This window comes from Corylus avellana, chromosome 1 (genome assembly GCF_965113065.1).
Source record: "Corylus avellana chromosome 1, dhCorAvel1.hap1.2, whole genome shotgun sequence".
NCBI classification, from domain to species: Eukaryota; Viridiplantae; Streptophyta; class Magnoliopsida; order Fagales; family Betulaceae; genus Corylus; species Corylus avellana.
Genome location: NC_142490.1, coordinates 41,047,611 through 41,067,669, shown reverse-complemented (window position 1 = coordinate 41,067,669; position 20,059 = coordinate 41,047,611). Strand labels below are relative to the sequence as shown.

The window sequence follows — 20,059 nt, the reverse complement described above, 5'->3', positions numbered from 1 at the left end:
GGCTTTGAAAAATAAAATAAAATAAAATGTGCCCATATAAATAAGTCTAGAGTTTAAAAAAATTTAAAAAAATAAAAAAATTGTTTTTTCACTCATTTCCTAGATGAAACAGCTTCGTTTTGAGATTAAATCCCGAAACCGCTTTGTGTTATAAGACAACCATATATATATATATATATATATATATATATATATATATAGGCGAATATGCTATACTAAAAAGGTTTTTTGATCAACTTTTAAACCATGAAAGCACAGAGTGTTGAATACATATCAATGAAGTTATACCTATTCTTTACATGTAATTATGCACCTTACATAATTTAGATTTTAAACTATTCAATAGATTATATATCTTTTATATGTTAGATGACTCCGTAAAAGTTATAAATTCTGTCTTCCTTTTTTTTTTTTTTTTTAAATAAAAAAATGAAGATTATTTGAGGGTTATATGTGTAATATTGTACACCATACAATTATACATATACAAGTAAACATATAGAGTATTTTATTTCACTAATTATTCAAACCAAGTCTGAAATTTGTCTCCCATCATACTTTATATAATTAATTTAATGGTTTACCTTTATACATTAAATGTTTAATAAACATAAAAAGAATGCTGACCCAGCAGTTTTAATACAAAATTACTTCCAACCAGAATTCCAACCAATTGGATAGGTACGTAATTTATTTGTCCAACTTAAGTCCAACTTTTACTTTTTTTTTTTTTTTTTTTTAATTTAAAAAATAAATAGCAAATAAAAAAAAATGTGTGAAGAAATAATATCTATTTTTTTTATCATTCTTTTATTTGGTATTTTTTAAAAAAAGAAAATTATATTTTTCTGAAGAAAAATATCTTCACACATTTTTTTTATTTGATATTTAGTTTTTTTTTTTTAAATAAAAAAATAAAGCAAAAGTCAAACTTAAGTTTAGACAAATAAATTGAGACTCTATCATTTTCCTTCCAAAAATGATCTAAAAACGTCAATTCCAAAAACAGTGTTGATTCAGATTCTTTGAATGATTGTGCTTCAAGAAAGTAAAAGCTTAGCTACCCTTCACGTGGTGAACCTACCATATCATAGAAGCCCCCTACGACTCCAATCAAAATCTCTCTCTCTCTCTCTCTTACTATTTTAAGTTAATCCAACAACTAATTAAATTAAAAAAAAGAAAAACTCAGTTTATTCGTTTTGTATGGTATACCTACCAATTCATTGTTGACAATGGGTTATGCATATTTTCCCATCCCATTAAGCTAATGAGGGGGTAATGGGCGTTATCATATCAATTTAGTGAAATGAAAGTGTAGTATGTAGTATTACTTAAAAAAAAAAAAAAAAAATCAAAGATTGATTGACGTGCTACATCACCAGGATTAGATAGTGATAGAAATAAAAGTGTAGTTTCTAACATTACCTTTTTTTTTTTTTTTTTTGTCCTATTAAAAATGCATGAAATAGCAATTAGAGTGGATACTTCTCTTGAACATAACTATGGTAGCACCTATTTATTGAGAGTCACACATGAGATCAAGTGCAGAACCCTCCCTTGGCTTGGGGGCCATAGGGTTGCCCCAATTTTTTATTTATTTTTTTAATTTTGCCCCCTTAAAACTAAACATTCTACTTCTGCCCCTGCATGAGACGTCTAGATGATAGAAACTGCATGTGCTCCTTCAAGTTTGATTAAGCCATAATCTAACCCATCCCCAACAGAACATCAGTAGGACCCAATATAACTAATACTAATTAGGTTTAAATATTCTCATTGCGGAGGTCGAACTCTCACTCTAGTAATTGCTCAACCAATTTTCTTAAGGTCACTGAATCACAAACTTCACTCGTTAGACTGATCCAAGTGATCAAGTGGGAAGTCACCAACTGTGGGCAAGCCAAGGCCAGTGGGTGAGGTAGGTAGGTCTCACCACCACTTAAAAATCATCAAACATTTTGAGAATTGATACAACAACATTGATAGAGGAAGTAATTATTTAACTACTTCTTTATATATAGCATTATTCAAGTGGGAGAATTTGAAACAAACATTGAAGGATTCTACAATTTACAAAATGGTTTAGCTCTCAATATGTAGTAAGTTTCAACAGAAGCCTAACTCCCATTTATTTGAAGCTTTATTGCCCCTTATGCACCAAAGCTTGCCAAATGTATTCAATCATAATAATTAAATACAAAGCCTCACGGCAGGTGCAAGCCAATTCCCATCTCAGAAGAACTTCCTCTTTGGTTAGGTAATTATGATTCTCCATACTTCATCAAAACTTTGGCGTGAAGAATTGTTTATCATATCATATGGCTTCAATATTGTTCATTCCCATTTTGCTCTACCATCCAACAAATCCCAAGAAACTGAAACAAAACCCAACAAAAAATAAAACCCACATGTTAAGTATATGCATTAATGTAACTTTTAAAAACAAGTCAACATTAATTATCTTATTGAATAACACTATTTAGTAGACTGTCATTCAATTTGATAATATCAGTGAAATTCAACCATTTAACTATTGAATCAGTACTTATTAAAAAAAAATAAAACTCTAAGGGTATAATGCATAATACAGTAATACATCAATGATTGTAGAATCAAAAAACAAATTATAAATATGAACCACCTTTCTTGTCATTTTTGTACGGTTGGCATAGAATAGTTGATTAATTGGTACCTTTACTTTTCTGCTAATAATTTGTTCCACTACCTTCCAAATTCTAATGGCCTTTTCACCACTACGTAGTGTATGGCATTTTCAACGAGGAAGAACAAATGCATTGCATCTTCCAAACACACACACAAAAAAAAAAAAAAACAAAACATTGCATCTTCGATTCTTCAAGATTATCATATTGGAAGACTAGCCATTTCTCAAACAAATTAAGATACAGCACCTAAAATTATGTTACTTTTACCTTGGAATTAATAGAAATGATCAGACCAAAAATAAAAAATAAAAATACAAGTTTATACAAAAAACATCGGAAATATTCCGTTAATCATTGAAAAAAATTATGATCTTAACTCGAATATTAATAGGAAATTTTTTTTTAAAAAAAAAAAATTAAGGAAAGTTATTGACTTTCCGATCCGAAGCCAACACAGTCAGCACAGTTCATGGAGCTGCAGGAAAGAAAAAAAGTTTTCCCGAGAAAAAGTTGGGGATACTTTCCTTGTAAAAGGAAAAGATGAGAGAGCTCAATATATATGTACCTGAGGGATCGAATGGCCATGTGTTGGGAGAGAAGGTGAAAGAAGAAATGGGCTCCGTGGAGGAACACCACGATTCCGGTACACCCGAGCACAAATAACTCCACCATCATCTCCTTCTTAATATTGTCGTGACAGCCAAACACGGCCTAAACCACCACCCGCAGAGGAATCTAGAGGCAAAGAACGAGTCTACCTAGAAACAGCAAGTCTTATATAAATGTCGGATCCGACAAGGAGCTTAATATTCTTGTTATTGAATTGTTCGTTCAGTGACGTCATCGTCCATATCCTATCGTATCCCCATCCAGAATGTGATGGGTTTCACCGTGCGCTCGCTTTGACTTTTCAACCTTTTTATCATCCGAGGATGATGTTTTTATGTTATTGGCTGTGAGACCCTGTGAGTCACTCATGTAAAGTGTAAACTAGGCTTGAGCTTAGTTTAGGAAAAAAAAATGCAAATCACTTCACCTGGTGTTTCACTATTTTGCAAATAATTTTTTAGGATTTAAAAAGGGAAATGTTAAGTGTTCTTCTGGTGTATTTTTGTTGTCCTTTTAACTATGATTTGACTTTTAAAATTATCGTTGAATTTGAGATTATCATTATTGACTTTTAATCTATTGGGAGGACATTAAGAGAACACTAGAAGAACACCTAGCATTTTTCTTTAAAAAATAATTGAGAAATTATTGGGGTAAGACCAAAAAAAAAAATATAAATAGATTCCTAGACGCATTTTTCATTAGAAAATTGTACGGAATCTATTAATATGTTATGTCAGCATTAATTATACTGCAACTTGTTTCATTTAGAATTAAAAAAATTAAAAAAAAAAAAAGATTAAAACTTAAATATAAAACATTAAAAAAAAAAAAAAAAAAAAAAAGGTGGCTGAATCACATGCACCCTCCTTATTTTTTCTTTTGTTTTTGTTTTTATATTTCTTTTTAATTTTTTTAATCTAAAAAACACTTAGTCCAATGTTTTTGATGCTCACAACTACAAGGCACGTTAAGGGTTATGTCCCATTTTCTAATGAAAAACACGCCTAATGACCTATTTATATTTTTGCTTACTCCGAAAAATTTTCGGTCACTAAGTTTTCATTTTGTTCTTTTATTTTAATTATAAACCATTTAAAAAAATTTAAAAGAAATTAAAGATGCATTTAATTATTTAATATATTGTTTATTTCTGATTTTATAATTTTTATAAAGACATAGGTAACTATTATTTTATGGTATTTGATTATTTCCTTAATATCATATTAAATTATTAATTGTTTCACAAATCAAAAATTTAGAGCTGACAAAATAGGTACTTGGCATGACCTGTTTATGACCCATTTATCCTATATATGTATTTTTATAATAAGGTTATTCTAAGCGTCATAAAGAATAATTACATATATAGAATAAATGAGTACCTATTTATTTGTCAAGTACTTATTTTATCGGTCCTCATCGATAAAAAAAAAAAGAAAAAAAAAAAGAAAAAAAAAAGAAGAAATTATAATTGTATTCATTTAATCGTTATTCACTTATTCCAACAAAAACTAGATCCTTTGTTGATTGGTGGATATCATGGTGGATAACTGGATATGTTATTGTCCAACGCATGCTACTCTTCTATCGTTATTCACTCATTCCTAATTAGGGCCGTCGGATCTCCTTTGTCTTTTGGGATTTTGATTCGGACGCTTTGCTGTGATAATCAGGGTGGATAGGCGGTGGGGGTGGATGGAAATTCGTATGGTGCAGCTGTTGTGGATCACAATTCGCAGAGCGGCAGGTAAGTGCGTCGCCGCACGTGAATTTGGCATTTCTTTTATGTTTGGTTGGCTGAAGTGACGACGTTTCTGTCATTCTTTAACAGCACCGCCAGCCGCCACCCAACTAACTATTGTGCGCACTTCAATCATTTGTCCTTATCATCATTTGATTGCTAGAGAAATGGGCTTCACATGTCTTTATTTGATGTTGATTTTGTCGTAGACTTTTAGTGGTGTGGAAAAAATTAGTGCCAATGTCAATGTCAATGTCATCGTGGTTTTGGTGTTTATATATGCTGTAATGGATTTCCCATCATGGAAATATTAATAAAAACTGCACATATTTCCTCTATTTACCAATCAATTTGCCATATCTTATTATCTTTCAATATTTTCAATTCTGTTAAATATACCCTATTTATCTACTAAAACACTTGTAATAATTACAACCTTTTTTGTCTTAAAAAAAAAAAAAGAAAAAAAAAAGGCAAAATACCCCCAAAATTTTTAAAATAGACAAAAACAGTTCTAAAATCCAAGAAAGGTCAAAAAAAAAATATTGAAAAAAAAAAAAAAACTCACCTTACATCTCCGGCTGACCCACGGATGCGCTGTGAGTCTTTTTTTTTTGGATTGTTAGGGGCAAAAGAAATATACAGTATACATTACAACTCCGACATTAAACCAATTGAAAAATTGGAGAGTACATTGCAAATTGAGTAGTAGATTGATAGATCTAAGTATAATTCACCAAATATGAACAATGACAATTCATGGTCTTAATGAAGGATTTAGTTCATTGGTTGGTGTTGTGTATAAGACAGAAGTTAGTGATGTTATGCATTTATTATAGTATTGATGTGATGCTCTTAATTTATGTCTCGTGCGCACATAACATAAATTAAGTATGAAAATGATGATAAACTATATAAATTTATAAACCAAATGATAGCCAATGTCTCGGTGACAATTTTATAGTATACATAAATTGTAGAAAAAAAATTACAAATACTCTTTCAATTACAACATTAAATTCTAAATTGGTGGGGTTTCTTTTGGATAGAGAATGGTGGATTTCCACCTTAGAAGACCACAAGTGTAGTTTGGTTTGCAAATTGCAATTAAGGAATGGAAATGAAGCCATATCATGAACTCTTCCATACGTCATTTTTACGTCAAAATGTTTTTTTTTTTTTGGGGCAAAATGGGGACATTTTTGGCATAAATGCATGGTCTTCTCTTGTCCGAGAAGTAAGGAGTAATTACAGAAATCGAAAAACAAGTACTTTTCTTGTCCTAGCAGGGGCTTTCTCTTCAGGCAGAGTCTGCTTGGATAAGAAAGCTCCTCTCACATATTCTTACCTAAAATGAAGATATTAGAATAAGATAAAACATCCCTAATTATAGGAAATTCTTGTCCACAAATTAAAAATGTTCTAAAAGTATTTGTTAAAGTATTGTTTTTTTTTAAAAAATATATATATATATGTGTGTGTATATTCGGATGTAATATAATGATGAGAATAAGTTTTAGAAGTATTTTTAAGTTGGGTTCACATTTTAAAAAATGGTTTCATAACACCCGCTTATTTTGAGAAATCCAAACAGATGTAGAGGAACTATGTAATTTTTTGTAAATTTTATTTTTTTGAAACTGAAACTGCCCTTCCACCCATTTCATAGTTGCCGGCTAGAGCTCCGAACTGACGACCGGCTACCCCATGCTGCAACTATGGTAGTGGCAGGAATTTTTCTTGTAGCTCGGCTTCTTCCTCTTTTCACAGTTATACCTTAGATTTGATAGGTATAATAGCATTACCATTAGGAGCTAAATGTTTTAATAGAGCTTGTTTTCCTTGCACCTCAGATAGGACATTAGTCTAAATTGTTCTCTTTTTCTTTAAAAAAAAAAAAAAAAACTCACACCTTACATCTCCAGCTGACCCACGGACGCGCCGTGAGTCTTTTTTTTTTTGGATTGTTAGGGGCAAAAGAAATACATATTATACATTACAACTCCGACATTAAACCAATTGAAAATTTAGGGAAAACATTACAAATTGAGTAGTAGATTAATAAATCTACGTATAATTCTCCAAATATGAACAATGACAGTTCATGGTCTTAATGAAGGATTTGGTTGGTGTTGTGTATAAGACAGAAGTTAGTGGTGTTATGCATTTTTAATTATTATATTGATGTGATACTCTTAATTTATGTCTTGTGTGCACATAACATAAAACACAAGCCTTATTCATATATGAAAATGATGATAAACTATATAAAGTTATAAACCAAATGCTAGCCAATGTCTCGGTGAAAATTTTACAGTATACATAAATTGTAGAAAAAAATTACAAATACTTTCAATTACAACATTAAATTCTGAATTGGTGGGGTTTCTTTTGGATAGAGAATGGTGGATTTCCACCTAAGAAGACCACAAGTGTAGTTTGGTTTGCAAATTACAATTAAGGAATGGAAATGAAGCCATATCATGAACTCTTCCATACGTCATTTTAACGTCAAAATGTTTTTTTTTTGGCATAAATGTATGGTCCTCTCTTGTCCAAGAAGTAAGGAGTAATTACAGAAATCGAAAAAACAGGTACTTCTCTTGTCCTTAAAAACTAAAACTTAAAAGCTGTAAGCCGTGACACACAAACATCCACGAGCAACAAGATCCAAAGCCAAAGAAGAGGTATTTGACTCCAGGTCCAGGCACGACGCTGACAATTGGTAACAGGGGCTTTCTCTTCAGGCAGAGTCTCTGCTTGAATAAAAAAGCTCCTCTCACATATTCTTATCTAAAAGGAAGATATTAGAATAAGATAAAGCATCCCTAATTATAGGAAATTCTTGTCCACACAAATTAAAAATGTTCTAAAAGAATTTGTTAAAGTATTTTTTTTTTTGTTTAAAAAAGTATTCGGATGTAATATAATGATGAGAAATAATTTTAGAAGTATTTTTTTAGTTGGGTTCACATTTGAAAAAATGGTTTCATAACACCTGCTTATTTTGAGAAATCCAAACAGATGTAGAGGAACTACGTAATTTTTTGTAAATTTTTTTTTTTTTTGAAACTGAAACTGCCCTTCCACCCATTTCATAGTTGCCGGCTTGAGCTCCGAACCGACGACCGGCTACCCATGCTGCAACTATGGTGGTGGCAGGAATTTTTCTTGTAGCTCGGCTTCTTCCTCTTTTCACAGTTATACCTTAGATTTGATAGGTATAATAGCATTACCATTAGGAGCTAAATGTTTTAATAGCTTGTTTTCCTTGCACCTCAGATAGGACAGTAGTCTAAATTGTTCTCTCGTACTTTAAATACATTTTTGTGGATGAGTTCTGCTGGGCATACCACAACTTTTCTTATAAATTCTTTATAAACTAACGTGACAGTCCATAATTAAAGAAATGATTAAGTAAAATATTGTGCCCAAGATGTTGCTAAGCTGGAAATTTTGCATTAAAAGGGTTTACAAGGCAACATAATAAGCATTTCATAAATTGAAGTTGATCTTTAACTGATACATCATTTGGAATGTTTCTTCAGAATGTAGTACATCTCTGGCTAAATGGGTAACTAACAAGAATGGGATATAACCATCAGGCACTCATAGAGCTGCTAAACTGCTAGAATCCCATCCAATGATACCCCCCCTTATCAAGATTTTTAACAACTCCCATTCAATTATTTATGGAGCAACTTACTGCTTCTGTAATATTAGTCGTCTAACATTGTTGTCAGAAAAAGATCTTGCATAAAACCGGCTCTTCCAGCGGCTTGTCGAATCCTTTTTTCCCGCTCTTCGTAGCTCAAAGAAGGATCAAAACTGCAAGGGGAGAGAGATGCATAAATAATTGGATTGAAATAGACCAGATGAGTGCTTCCTCACAAACAAATTTTTAAAAACAAGGGAGAGAGCGTTTAGGAGCGTATTACATCTCATAAGATATTTTCGGAATGACGCAATTATAACAGGGTTGTTAGACAGTGATAATTACTTAACAATAATTTAACTAAATAAGGGATTGGGAATTCAATGAAATCACAAATTTCCTATGATCACAGAAGATAAATCCAAAAACCAGTACCTTGATTTCCATATATGTGATGGTGCTGCATTTTTTGCAGGAGTGTCCTCAGCACTGGTTACCACAGATTTTGAAATCTCCTCTGCTTCAGATGCAGGAAAATTCAGAATAAGTGAGGATAGGAATGGATCAGTAGCAGTTGTAGACACATTAGCATTGTTTGACCGATATCCACCACCCCCTAGAAGCACCTGGAGATGAGCCTCACGAAGATCCCGGCCCAGGAGAGACAGTGCCTGACTGTTAGGAATTGCTACTCTACGTAATCTACGTCGTCTCTGCAAGTAATCCTCAGTTAAGGGAAACTAATACAACAATCCAGTTTTGTCATTGATAAATAACAAAGCAAATACACAAGGTTAAGAGTTAAGAAGACACAAAGAGAAAACGACAGTGATGAAATTTTCAGTTTGAAGGATATCTTGAACAAGTGTCCATGTTGCAGTGTGATATGACTTAACATGTCCCGCGTAACTTTAACAGAGCAAATGGGACAAACCTGCAAGGAAAAAGTCGATGCAGAATGAGACTCCGTTATCATGAAAGCATCAATGAAAACTAGACACTAGTTAACAAATTAACACACATTCTCACTCAATCTTAAGAGTAACAGTAATAAATAACTAGCTAAAACAAGATTCACTTTGTTTATTTCTCCTCGTTCAATTTCTCCCCTCTTTTCATTGATTCATTCTAGACTTGTAAAGTATGTCAAAGAATCAAAACCTAGTTGTTCTTGATTAAGAACAAGGAATAATAAATTCCCCCACATTGAGGGCATCAAGCACAGATATGATCTAAGATTTGAATTCGTCAGCATGATAACTTTGGCCATAGGTACATAGCATTCAAGGGTCTCCTATAGATACAAATAGGAGACGAAGCAATATAAACTATATAGATAGTAACCATGTAAATTGTGTTTTCTATAAAAGCTGTTAATAGATGAAAACACAATACTGTCTGACTCACAAAAAATCTTTTCACAGCTGAAGTTGCTAGAGTAGTGGCATGGGTTCAGATAAATTGTGAACTACGTAAATAGAGTTGGATGCCAATGGTGAGACAGAAAGGTGGAAATAAAATAAATAGAAAAGCAAAACAGAAGAGCCATGCAAACAGTAGTATCATTGGACCTCTACAGACTCTCCAAAAAACAAATAGGCTGGTAATTTGAGTTGAGCCCCATTTCTTATATGTTGGAAAAGTATGCAATCTTATAGGGCAATCTTGCTGACAAATTGTTAATGTCTGATGGTGAGGCATCAAACTTCCTTTCACTTCGATATCTAGGAAAAATAATGCCTTCCAGACTCTCATTCACTGCACCAAGAAAAGAAAAGGAACCTTCATACAGAATAACAAATGCGTTGGTCAAGACTTTATTGCAAGCCACTGTCGAAACTTACTCGTTCCTTCCGTTGCTAAAAAGAAAAAGAGTTAAATAAAAAGGTTGTCTGGTGGTTTGGCGCTTTGTGGTTCCTCAAAGTCAGAAAGCTGTTTCCCTCTATGTCTATAGTTGCCTTTATGAATCCTACATCAGCATATGCTTTGACTATAGGCTTATGGCCAAATGTTAGTTAAGTTATGAGCCAGTTTCTCTTACACAGCTAGCTAAAACCACATCATTATGATCCTCTATCATCCATGTAACATCTGACACTTGAACTATATCATTCCTCTTTCACTTAGTTTTCATCCTCTCCATAAATTTTTTGTTAGGTCTATAGTTGCAATGTTGCCTCTTTGTATGCTTATTTTATACACAAACCAGAATTACTTCAACATTTCTTGCTTTCGCTATGATGAAATTGTAAAATGATAAAGAAACTTAAGCTATAACCAACCCAAGTGGAAAGAAAGGAGGTAACAAGTTACAACATTGGCATCATGAATGAACTTCTCATATGAACTCTACTGATTCCATGCTTTCTTAGCTATACTATATGATATCTAAAAGTGAACTACCCTGCAGACCTAGGTAGCAGCATGGCTGGTGGGTGGTGGAAGATACCAAACTATTTATCCATCAAAGGGCCTCTAATTCATTGAACTTATACAACACTTTGGTGATCCAAAATCTTCCAAGATAAATCAAGCATCATACACATTTAACCTAATTTAAAATTTTTCCTAGATCAGCAACTGCAGGAAGCTCCGAAAATAACAACCGATATCTTTATAAGCTACCAATTCTTAAAAGTCAGTCGTACATCAATTAAAACCTCAATGAGCCCTCTTTTTTACTTCATAAACTTACTACAGCAGCTCCTGAAATTCTTCTTACATTTTTCCAGCTCCCACTTCGGCCAAATAGTTTTCCGCATTAGTTCTTTTTTTGTTTGGAAGGATTCCTCGGTTATGCAGCTGACTAAACAGCCAAATTCCAATGACGCCAATCTATGAGCTTCTTTCAGCAAAGCGACAGTGAAAAAAGAAAAAAAAATCAAAAGATGAAAGCGACTAGTAGGAAAGATGAATATAGCCCTCAACAAGAAAAGATGTAAATTTGAGAAACTCTGCAAATACCAATATCATTGGAGCTCCAAGGATATGTTACTCCATATCCGTTGTATCATACATATTATGCATACAAACATACATGTATACATACATTTTCTGGATGAATTACATATATAAAAAGAAATGGTACTTTGGTCCCTCCTTAGTCCTTACCTGCAATTTCTATGAATAGAAAAAAACACTTTTTGCAATACATCAACAAAAAAAACCCTCAAACGAAAGACAGGAAATATCAACACGCCGGTGAATCAAAAAAAGGGCATACATAACTTTACCGACAAAGATTGTAACCCACCAACATGAACCAAATAAGGAAACAGTTAACTCTTGTAAACCAAATACTATAAAAGACATATCTTTCTTCAGAGAAAACAAAAACAAAAACAAATCCGAGGGTGTATCTAAAGAAACACGTACGGTGACTTTGGACTCGCAAGAGTGCTCGTCTTCGAGATGCGAACAAAGCGATACGATGTCGAAGTCCTCGTAACAATACGGGCATGGGAAGTCGGGTCGGACCTCGTCGTCCACCTCAAAATCATCGATGCTCAACCGATCTAAACCCAAAAAAAATAAAATAAAAAAATAAAATAAAATCATTGAAGAAATAAATAATGAAAGATGAGAACCCAATGAAGACAAAAAGAAAAAGAGACAGAGAAACGGATTGAGTACCTAAGTGGGAGCTCTGATGGTGGTGCTGGAGCGTGTATTGGCGCTTGGCAGCCGCGAGTCGAGAGGTCCAAAACTCGGAGTCCATTGGGTTGAAGGATCAGAGATTAAGCTCACTTTTTTATTAATTTTTATTTTGATTTTAATTACCTCCCAAGAGAAAATAAGGAAAAAGCTTCGCTTTCCGATCTAATCTCTGTTGGGTGCCTGAGTTCTGAAAATTTTGACTTTTTGGTTTGATATTTGTTCAAGTTGGTACAGGAAGCTTCAGATACAACCGGAGAAGGAGGAAGGTGTATATTTCTTTCTCTTTTTCTAAGTTTGATGAATATTTTCTTGTATATTTGACTTTTTCTTAGAGCTTTTGTATTAATGCGGGTAACTTAAGAAATGACGAGAGAGATGGGGGTTTGTGTGGTGAAGACCGAGGAGATGACGTAGAGTTGGAGCGAGGAAATGTCGGGTTGTTGTACTCATGCATTGTTTTGTTCCAGTGGTCCGCAGGCCATACTATTTTTTGTGATTGTTAATTTTGTTTACTTGAATTTGATTTTATTTTTTGATGCATGCTTAAAAATCTAGGGTTATAATTGGTGTTCACTTATCAAAATTGGGGTTTGTTAAAATACTTATATAAAATTATATAACCTTATAAATACAAATTTCGTCTCGGGTTCGGTCATGTTAAAAATTGTCATTCTTAAATATCGTGTGTCGAGTTTGGATTACATCAAGATATGTGTATAAAATTATATAAATTAAGCGTAATTCGATTTATTTAATAAAATAAGTTGCTTCGATCCTAACAATCGGAACAGGATCGTCTCCAGTTCAAGAACTAGAGAATATAACTAACTAAATATTTTTAAGTTCAAATAAGTTGGAGAAGATCCTAATTCCAAGCTATCTCTGTTGTGCGTTGTGTTTAAATTGTTTCTAATAATAGTTTCACTCATTTCCACTAAACAAAAAAAAAAACAAAAACTTGCTAATTTTGTATTAAGTTCGTATTAAATTAGCGAATCGTGTAAAAATTTGATAAACCCTAGTCAAAACCACTAAACCAGTGTTGGTGAAGGTTGACTTGGTTTTATTTTGTCCATCAAGCTTGTCAATGATTTATTGGTCCAGTAATTACTACAATTTAGTTTGAAAAGAAAATTTCGTTCTTATTAAAATATGATCAATTGATAGAGTTAAATAGGTTATGTTTATTGATGTTTTTTAGATTGTGTTTTTTTTTTTTATTTCTTGTTTAAAAAAATATTATGTGAAAGTAGTTTTGAATATTTTGTATTTTATGGTTGTTTGTTAGTGTCTTGTTTTGAAAATATAAAGAAAAATGGAAAAGGAAAAAGTGTTATCAAACAATTTATAGGATATATTTTTTCTTCAAACCTAATTTATTAAATTAACATGTCTAAAATGTACGTGAGAATTGCATACTTCTCGCATCCATTTTAAATACATGTCAATTGAATAAATTAGATTGAAAAAAATTCACTCAACTCAATTTAGAATAAATTTTTTTTTTTTTTTCTAGATGGTCACAACAATACACTAAGTGAATATTAAGACAAGTAATGATCAATAAAATTATTAAAAAAGAAGAAGTTAAAAGGATTTGTTTGTTAATATGTTTTGGATGGTCTTTTTTTTTTTTTTTTGGTTGGAAAAAATATTATAATGTGACATAAAAATGAAAATCATTTTTGTATTTCTAGTAGTATTTTGTTTTTGGATTATTTATTAATATTTTTGTTCTGAAATGAGAGAATAAAAGACAAAAACAATTTTTTAACAAACGGACCCAAAATGTATAAATGGTTAGGTTAAGTAATTACATACATTAATTTTGAAAAAGAGTTTTAAAAAAAAATTAAAAGTATAATTGATTTCAAACATAACATCTTACCCAGCCCCAAAAAAAAAAAAATTCCAAAGATAATATTGTAATGTGGAAAGAGACTATAATTAAATTGAAAAATGCTAAGTATACTCTTATTCCCACATTCGTTGACATGACATTCAAAATAATTATTGAATCAAAAATTATATATATATATATATATATATGAACAAAACAATGTGACCCTAAAAAAAATCACTTCTAAAAATAATTTTTACCTTAACATGTTACATTATATCATTATAATATATTTTCCAACAACAAACACAAAATAATTTTCAAAACACATTATCCAAACATGTTTTCCTTTATTAGGTTTATTATTTATTGGATAAAGTCCACATACCCCTCTCAAACTTTTACAAAATTGACAATGTTCCCTCAAACTTTCAATTGTGATAATGTTCCTCTCAAACTACCAAAACAATGTCAATGTTCCCCCCTCAAGGCTAGTAAAAAGATAAAAATGCCCATATATATTTTTCAACAAGACAAAAATACCTCCAAAAAATTAATTATTTTTTTTAAACGAAAATTTTAATTTTTTAAACGGAAATTTTTATTTAAAGAAAAACGATTTTTTTTTTAAAAAAAAATTGTTTTAAGAAATGAACATTTTTATTTTTTTAAACGGAATTTTTACTTAAAAATTGAAAATTTTAAATTTTATTCTTGGGAAAAAAAAAAAAAAAGCCCCCCAAACTACCAGTTGTTTGCAATATAGTCCCATAATATTCAAAAGGTACTAAAGTAGACCCCCAAACTACCAAAATGTATCAAAAAGTCACTTATTTTTTTATATTCCTATAATACTCCTATTCTTTTAACAAATAAAATAATAAAATAATTGTAAAAAAAAAAACCCAAAAAATTAGTGAAAAATACAAAAAAGAAAAAAAAAGGCAAATAAATACAATTTTTTTTTTTTTGAAATAAATAAATAATTAGTCACTATAGTTAGCCTAAATTACAAATTGCTTCATGTCGTATTAAAGTAAAATCAAGCGAATAAAAACAATTTTATACTTAATTTGACTCCAGGGACTAAATTATTATTATTATTATTATTTTTTTTTGAATATCTCAAGAATCGTACCTTTGATTTTACTTTAATACGATATGAATAGTCACTGTAGTTAGCGTAAATTAGTCATTGTAGTTGGCCTAAATTATTTATTTATTCAAAAAAACATTTTTTTTTTATTTATCCGCCCTTTTTTTTGTATTTTTAAAAAATTGTTTGGTTTTTTTTTTTTTATATAATTATTTTATTATTTTATTTGTTAAAAGAATAGGGGTATTATAGGAATAAAAAAAAAAGTGATCTTTTTTATACATTTTGGTAGTTTGGGACTACTTTAGTATCTTTTGAACATTGAGAGCCTATATTGCAAACGACGGGTAGTTTGGGGTGCTTTTTTATATTTTTCTCTTTATTCTTATAAAAATGAGTTATATATATATATATATATATATATATATATATCTCTTAAATTTGGGCACACTTAGAATTTTTTCTTTTTTTTAGTTTTAGTATTTTTTAGTTTTTATTTTACTAAGGGTAGTTTCGTCATTGGGAGACATTGACAATATTTTGGTAGTTTAGAGAACATAGTCACACTTGAAAGTTTGGAAAAACATTGTCAATTAGGTGATAGTTTGAGGGGTAGGTGTAGGGGTGTTCAAATGGTTATAATTGTCGGTTATTGGCTATAACCACAACTGCAACCAACTTAGGCGGTTATTGGTTTTTAATAACCGCAACCGTCTAGGCAGTTATTTTATAACTGACAGTTAGCGGTCATTCAATCTAATAACCTTTTTATTTTTAAATAAGCTTTTGAGTTTTTTAAGTGTTTTGGACCTTTAATTTGCTATTTTTTGGTCTTATTTTAAGGGTTTAAGGCCAAAATGTTCTAAAAAAAATGAAAAAAACATGTCCAAATAAATTTTAGCCCAAAAACATGGCTAAAAAAACACAACCAAAATCCATTAATCCAAATTCAAATGAAAAAATTAAAAAGACAAATCCCAAATCTCGATCCATATTACAAAATACAAATAAAATAGAAGCAAAGCAAATATAAATATTATAAATATTTATATTATTATATATAAATAAAGGCGGTTATCGATTATAACTGCATTTTCTTACCCTTAAAACTGCTAATTGCAACCGCCTTAATGGGTTAACAGTTATTGGTTTACAGTTATAATCGATTATCAGTTGGCGGGTTAACAGTTATTGTTCTTATTATTTTAGGGAGTAGAAAATGTGAAGAACCTCTAAAACGACGTCGCTCTCACCTCTAAAACGGAGGTGTAAAACTATGGCCGTGGTCCGTGGACAAACAAAGTGACCAAACGCAAGTTACGCAACCAGTGATTCCACAGTCCGTGCAATCTTTGTTCAAATTCGCGAAAATCTTCACCAGTCTTGGGCTAGTGCTAGGGCTTGCTTTCTTAGCAAAAAAGCTTGGTATTCAATCAATGGCGACGAGTCAGCAGCAGCAAGCGAGCGCGAGCAGAAGAGCGGAGAAGAGAAAGCCGGTGTTCGTGAAGGTGGATCAGCTAAAGCCAGGGACGAGCGGTCACACGCTGATCGCCAAGGTCTTGACCTCCAACACTGTCTTGCAGAAGGGCCGCGCGGCCTCTCAGCACCTCCGCCACACCCGCATCGCTGAGTGCCTCATCGGCGACGAAACAGCTACCATCCTCTTCACCGCTCGCAACGATCAAGGTCCCAAACCCTAGCCTTTTCTCTCTGTGTCTCTGTTTATATTATATATGCAATTGTGTGTACGGAAATGATTGGTTATTGTATGAATGCGTTTGGTAATTTCCTCTTAGGACTCAAATTTTTGCATTTTGTTTCTTGGGTATGGCCTATATATATATATTGGTTTGGTTCTCTGTACTTTCTGATTCTGGGTCTTCGATAGTGTTTTTCTTTGATTTCTGAGTGAGTAGGAAATAGAAATCAGAAGGTGGGAGTGATTGGTTGTCAAATTCGTTTTTATTTTTGTTGAACAAAACAGATCCTTGGTACCTTTTTTTTGTTGTTGTTGTTGTTTCTCTTGTTTATGCTTCCCGATCGCATTTGTGTGATGAATTATTTAAAAAGGCGCATTTTTTTTTTTTTTTGAGAACTTGAAATGCCATGGTTGAGTTTTGTAGGATTAAGCCCGAGATATTCATACATTGCTATATGGTGTTGATTCATATTCTTAGTTCTTTGAAAAGTAAATCCTGATTGATTCGACATACATAATATTTTATGTTATTCCATGCTAATACAGGAGGCATATCTAGAACTTCATGCTGGAGAATATATCACTCCTTTTTAGCTCTTGTTGTTTTTGAACCCATAATGTTGAAATCTTCGCTTGTATGTAATGTTGGTTTGTCTTTGGTTTGATCATGATTGTGGTAGTAAGTCCTCTTCAAAATCCATATGATGCAATTTCAGATTATCAGCTTCACATGAGCAAGAGTGAGTGACATCTATCAAGTATCCTGGGATGTAGAGGGTGTTGGAATGTATATACATCATGTATACAAGTTATGAACAATTGAAGTTGTTAAGCGTGTTCATTTAGTCCGATGGTTAGGGTGCTTGGCTTTTCTTGAGGGATTTTAGGGTTAGGGAGCAAGAGAAAGATGATAACTTTACCATTGGGGCATTAATTCCATATATATATATATATATATATATATATATATATATATGCTCCTTTACCATTGGGGGATTAATTACACATATATTGCAAATGAAACCATCAACGGGATTATTCCATATAAGTGGCTTTCTTTTTGCAGGCTTAGCTTTTTTATTTATTACACATTTAATTTCAAATCCCATATAAATTTACCATTCAGTTCTCTTTCTTCACTTTAAAGTGAGTATTAGGAACTAGATCGCCTGCCAAATTATATGCTTTCCTTGCATTTGATAAATGTGATAAGAAAATGACAAGAAGTTCTCTGCCAAAATTAATCAATAGGGTTTGTGTTGGTCTCATAAAACAAACTATTGTAATTTGATTCAGTTGCTTACATTAGTAACTTGAAATTTTCCTTTTATTGGAATGTTCATGCATAATCTTCTCCATGCTCCCCCTACCTATTGAAATATATCTCAAGGGAAAGTGGCAAACCATCATGAGTATGGGTGCATCTATATCTTACTGTTTTGTGATAATGAGGGTTGTATTTTTTGTGCAGTTGACTTGATGAAGCCAGAAGCCACTGTAATTCTTCGTAACGCAAAGATTGACATGTTTAAGGGGTCTATGAGGCTAGCTGTTGACAAATGGGGCCGCATTGAGGTTACTGAACCTGCTAACTTCATAGTTAAAGAGGATAACAATCTCTCCTTGGTTGAATATGAGTTGGTGAATGTAATCGAAGAGTGATTGTTGTGAAGTCAAGTAAACCCTATGATACTAAAAGAAGCCTGGTGATTTCTTACCCATTTTCATGTCGCATTGGAGGTACATTTTCTTTGTGACAGTTGGGTTTGGTATACAAGTCTCACTCAAGTCAGAGTGTTTAAATGTATTTAACAACTATTAGGGTTAGTATAACGATATTCAAACAGTTGGGTGTGTAAGCTGGGTTTGGAATACATGTCTCACCCAAATCAAGAGTGTTATTACAACAGTTGGTGTGTAAAAAAGAGCATTCGCCTGCTTAACTTGGAATTGTAAGTTATTTGATGATAATAGTAAACTCCTACCGTGTCTTCAAAATCATGTTCATAATTTTGGCTCTAAATTTCGGAGATAAATATCTTGTTTTGATTTTTGGATTTTGTTCAGCGAGGTTTAATACAGTTGACTGGAAGTTGAAGGTTCGTAGCTTGTTATGAGCCTTCATCTTTTCTTAGTTTTACTTACAGATTATGAAGAATTTGTCGCATGCTGCTGATAAGGACTTTTAGGGTTTTACTTGCCCTAAAATAGCCATATGTTACAATGGTACGACACTATGAATAGATTTTTTGACCTTTTGTTTTTTCATGGCTGAAAAGGATTTATTGGTGGTCAGTCGTTAAGCAATGTAACGTGACACCTAATGAAGCTGAAAGGTTCCGGTGTGTTAGATTGGTTGATTGTTTAAAACTCCTATGTTTCCTTTAATTAAATTTTAGTAGACTAATAATAATAATAGAAAGTAGAAGTAGAGCAATAGTAGTTAGGCGTTTTAATTTGCAAAAAAAAATAATCAACGGGCCAGGGCTCAGGGCTGTACACATCAAGAAGAGGCTTGCATTTCTGGCCTGGGTTTTGCTTGGGCTCAGGTGAGCATTTTGGCTCCAGCCTAACCCATCAATTTTGTTGGGTTAGGCTCTTTAAGGGACAGGCCTTGGATTCCATATCCGTGAGAGTAGACCCAAGTCTTTGTGTACAATGACGGGCTTTCTTTTTATGCTTTCGTGTTCCTATAATTTGATAACTTGTGAAGGTTGAGCAACAATGCCTCAGTAGTGGTTTCCCGCAAAAGGTATTGTTGAAGATAGTGATGACAATGATTGAGGGAAGAGTGCGTTTTTGGTACTATTATTTTGCATATTAAAATTGCGATTTTTGTACTAAATTGACAAAAATGTATCGTTTAATGTGTTTATAAAAAAATTACAATTTTAAAAAAATAAAAATATTTGCATTTTCAAATCACTCCTAGAGTAAATTCTTTCTTAAAAGCGTTAAATTTTAAATATTAAACTACAATTTTAAAGGCTTAACTATAATTTTAACAAACGTTTAATTGCGTTTTTAAACATTACGTTTTCAAATTGTATATTTCAAAGTCGTTATCTTTAACTTATGCATTTTGAAATC

At 32.1% G+C, this 20,059-nt stretch overlaps 2 protein-coding genes and 1 long non-coding RNA gene across 3 annotated transcripts; 1 reads left to right on the top strand and 2 right to left on the bottom strand.

Moving 5' to 3' along the window:
• Window positions 1-1,982: 1,982 nt before the first annotated feature.
• On the bottom strand, window positions 1,983-3,439 carry LOC132172867 (uncharacterized). Its single transcript, XR_009439208.2, has 2 exons — window positions 3,235-3,439; window positions 1,983-2,378 (listed from the first exon to the last, which is right to left on the bottom strand). It is a non-coding gene; the product is annotated as an uncharacterized LOC132172867 (long non-coding RNA).
• Window positions 3,440-8,459: 5,020 nt separating this feature from the next.
• LOC132173060 (protein DEHYDRATION-INDUCED 19) lies at window positions 8,460-12,675 on the bottom strand. Its single transcript, XM_059584626.2, has 5 exons — window positions 12,311-12,675; window positions 12,053-12,192; window positions 9,534-9,611; window positions 9,113-9,396; window positions 8,460-8,850 (listed from the first exon to the last, which is right to left on the bottom strand). Exons 1-5 carry the CDS (start codon window positions 12,393-12,395, stop codon window positions 8,742-8,744), a joined length of 696 nt encoding a protein of 231 aa, XP_059440609.2. The 5' UTR covers window positions 12,396-12,675; the 3' UTR covers window positions 8,460-8,741.
• A 3,874-nt stretch (window positions 12,676-16,549) lies between these two features.
• LOC132171424 (Nucleic acid-binding, OB-fold-like protein) lies at window positions 16,550-18,970 on the top strand. Its single transcript, XM_059582735.2, has 2 exons — window positions 16,550-16,956; window positions 18,441-18,970. The coding sequence occupies exons 1-2, from the start codon at window positions 16,707-16,709 to the stop codon at window positions 18,629-18,631; spliced, it is 441 nt and encodes a 146-aa protein (XP_059438718.1). The 5' UTR covers window positions 16,550-16,706; the 3' UTR covers window positions 18,632-18,970.
• The last annotated feature ends 1,089 nt before the right edge of the window (window positions 18,971-20,059 follow it).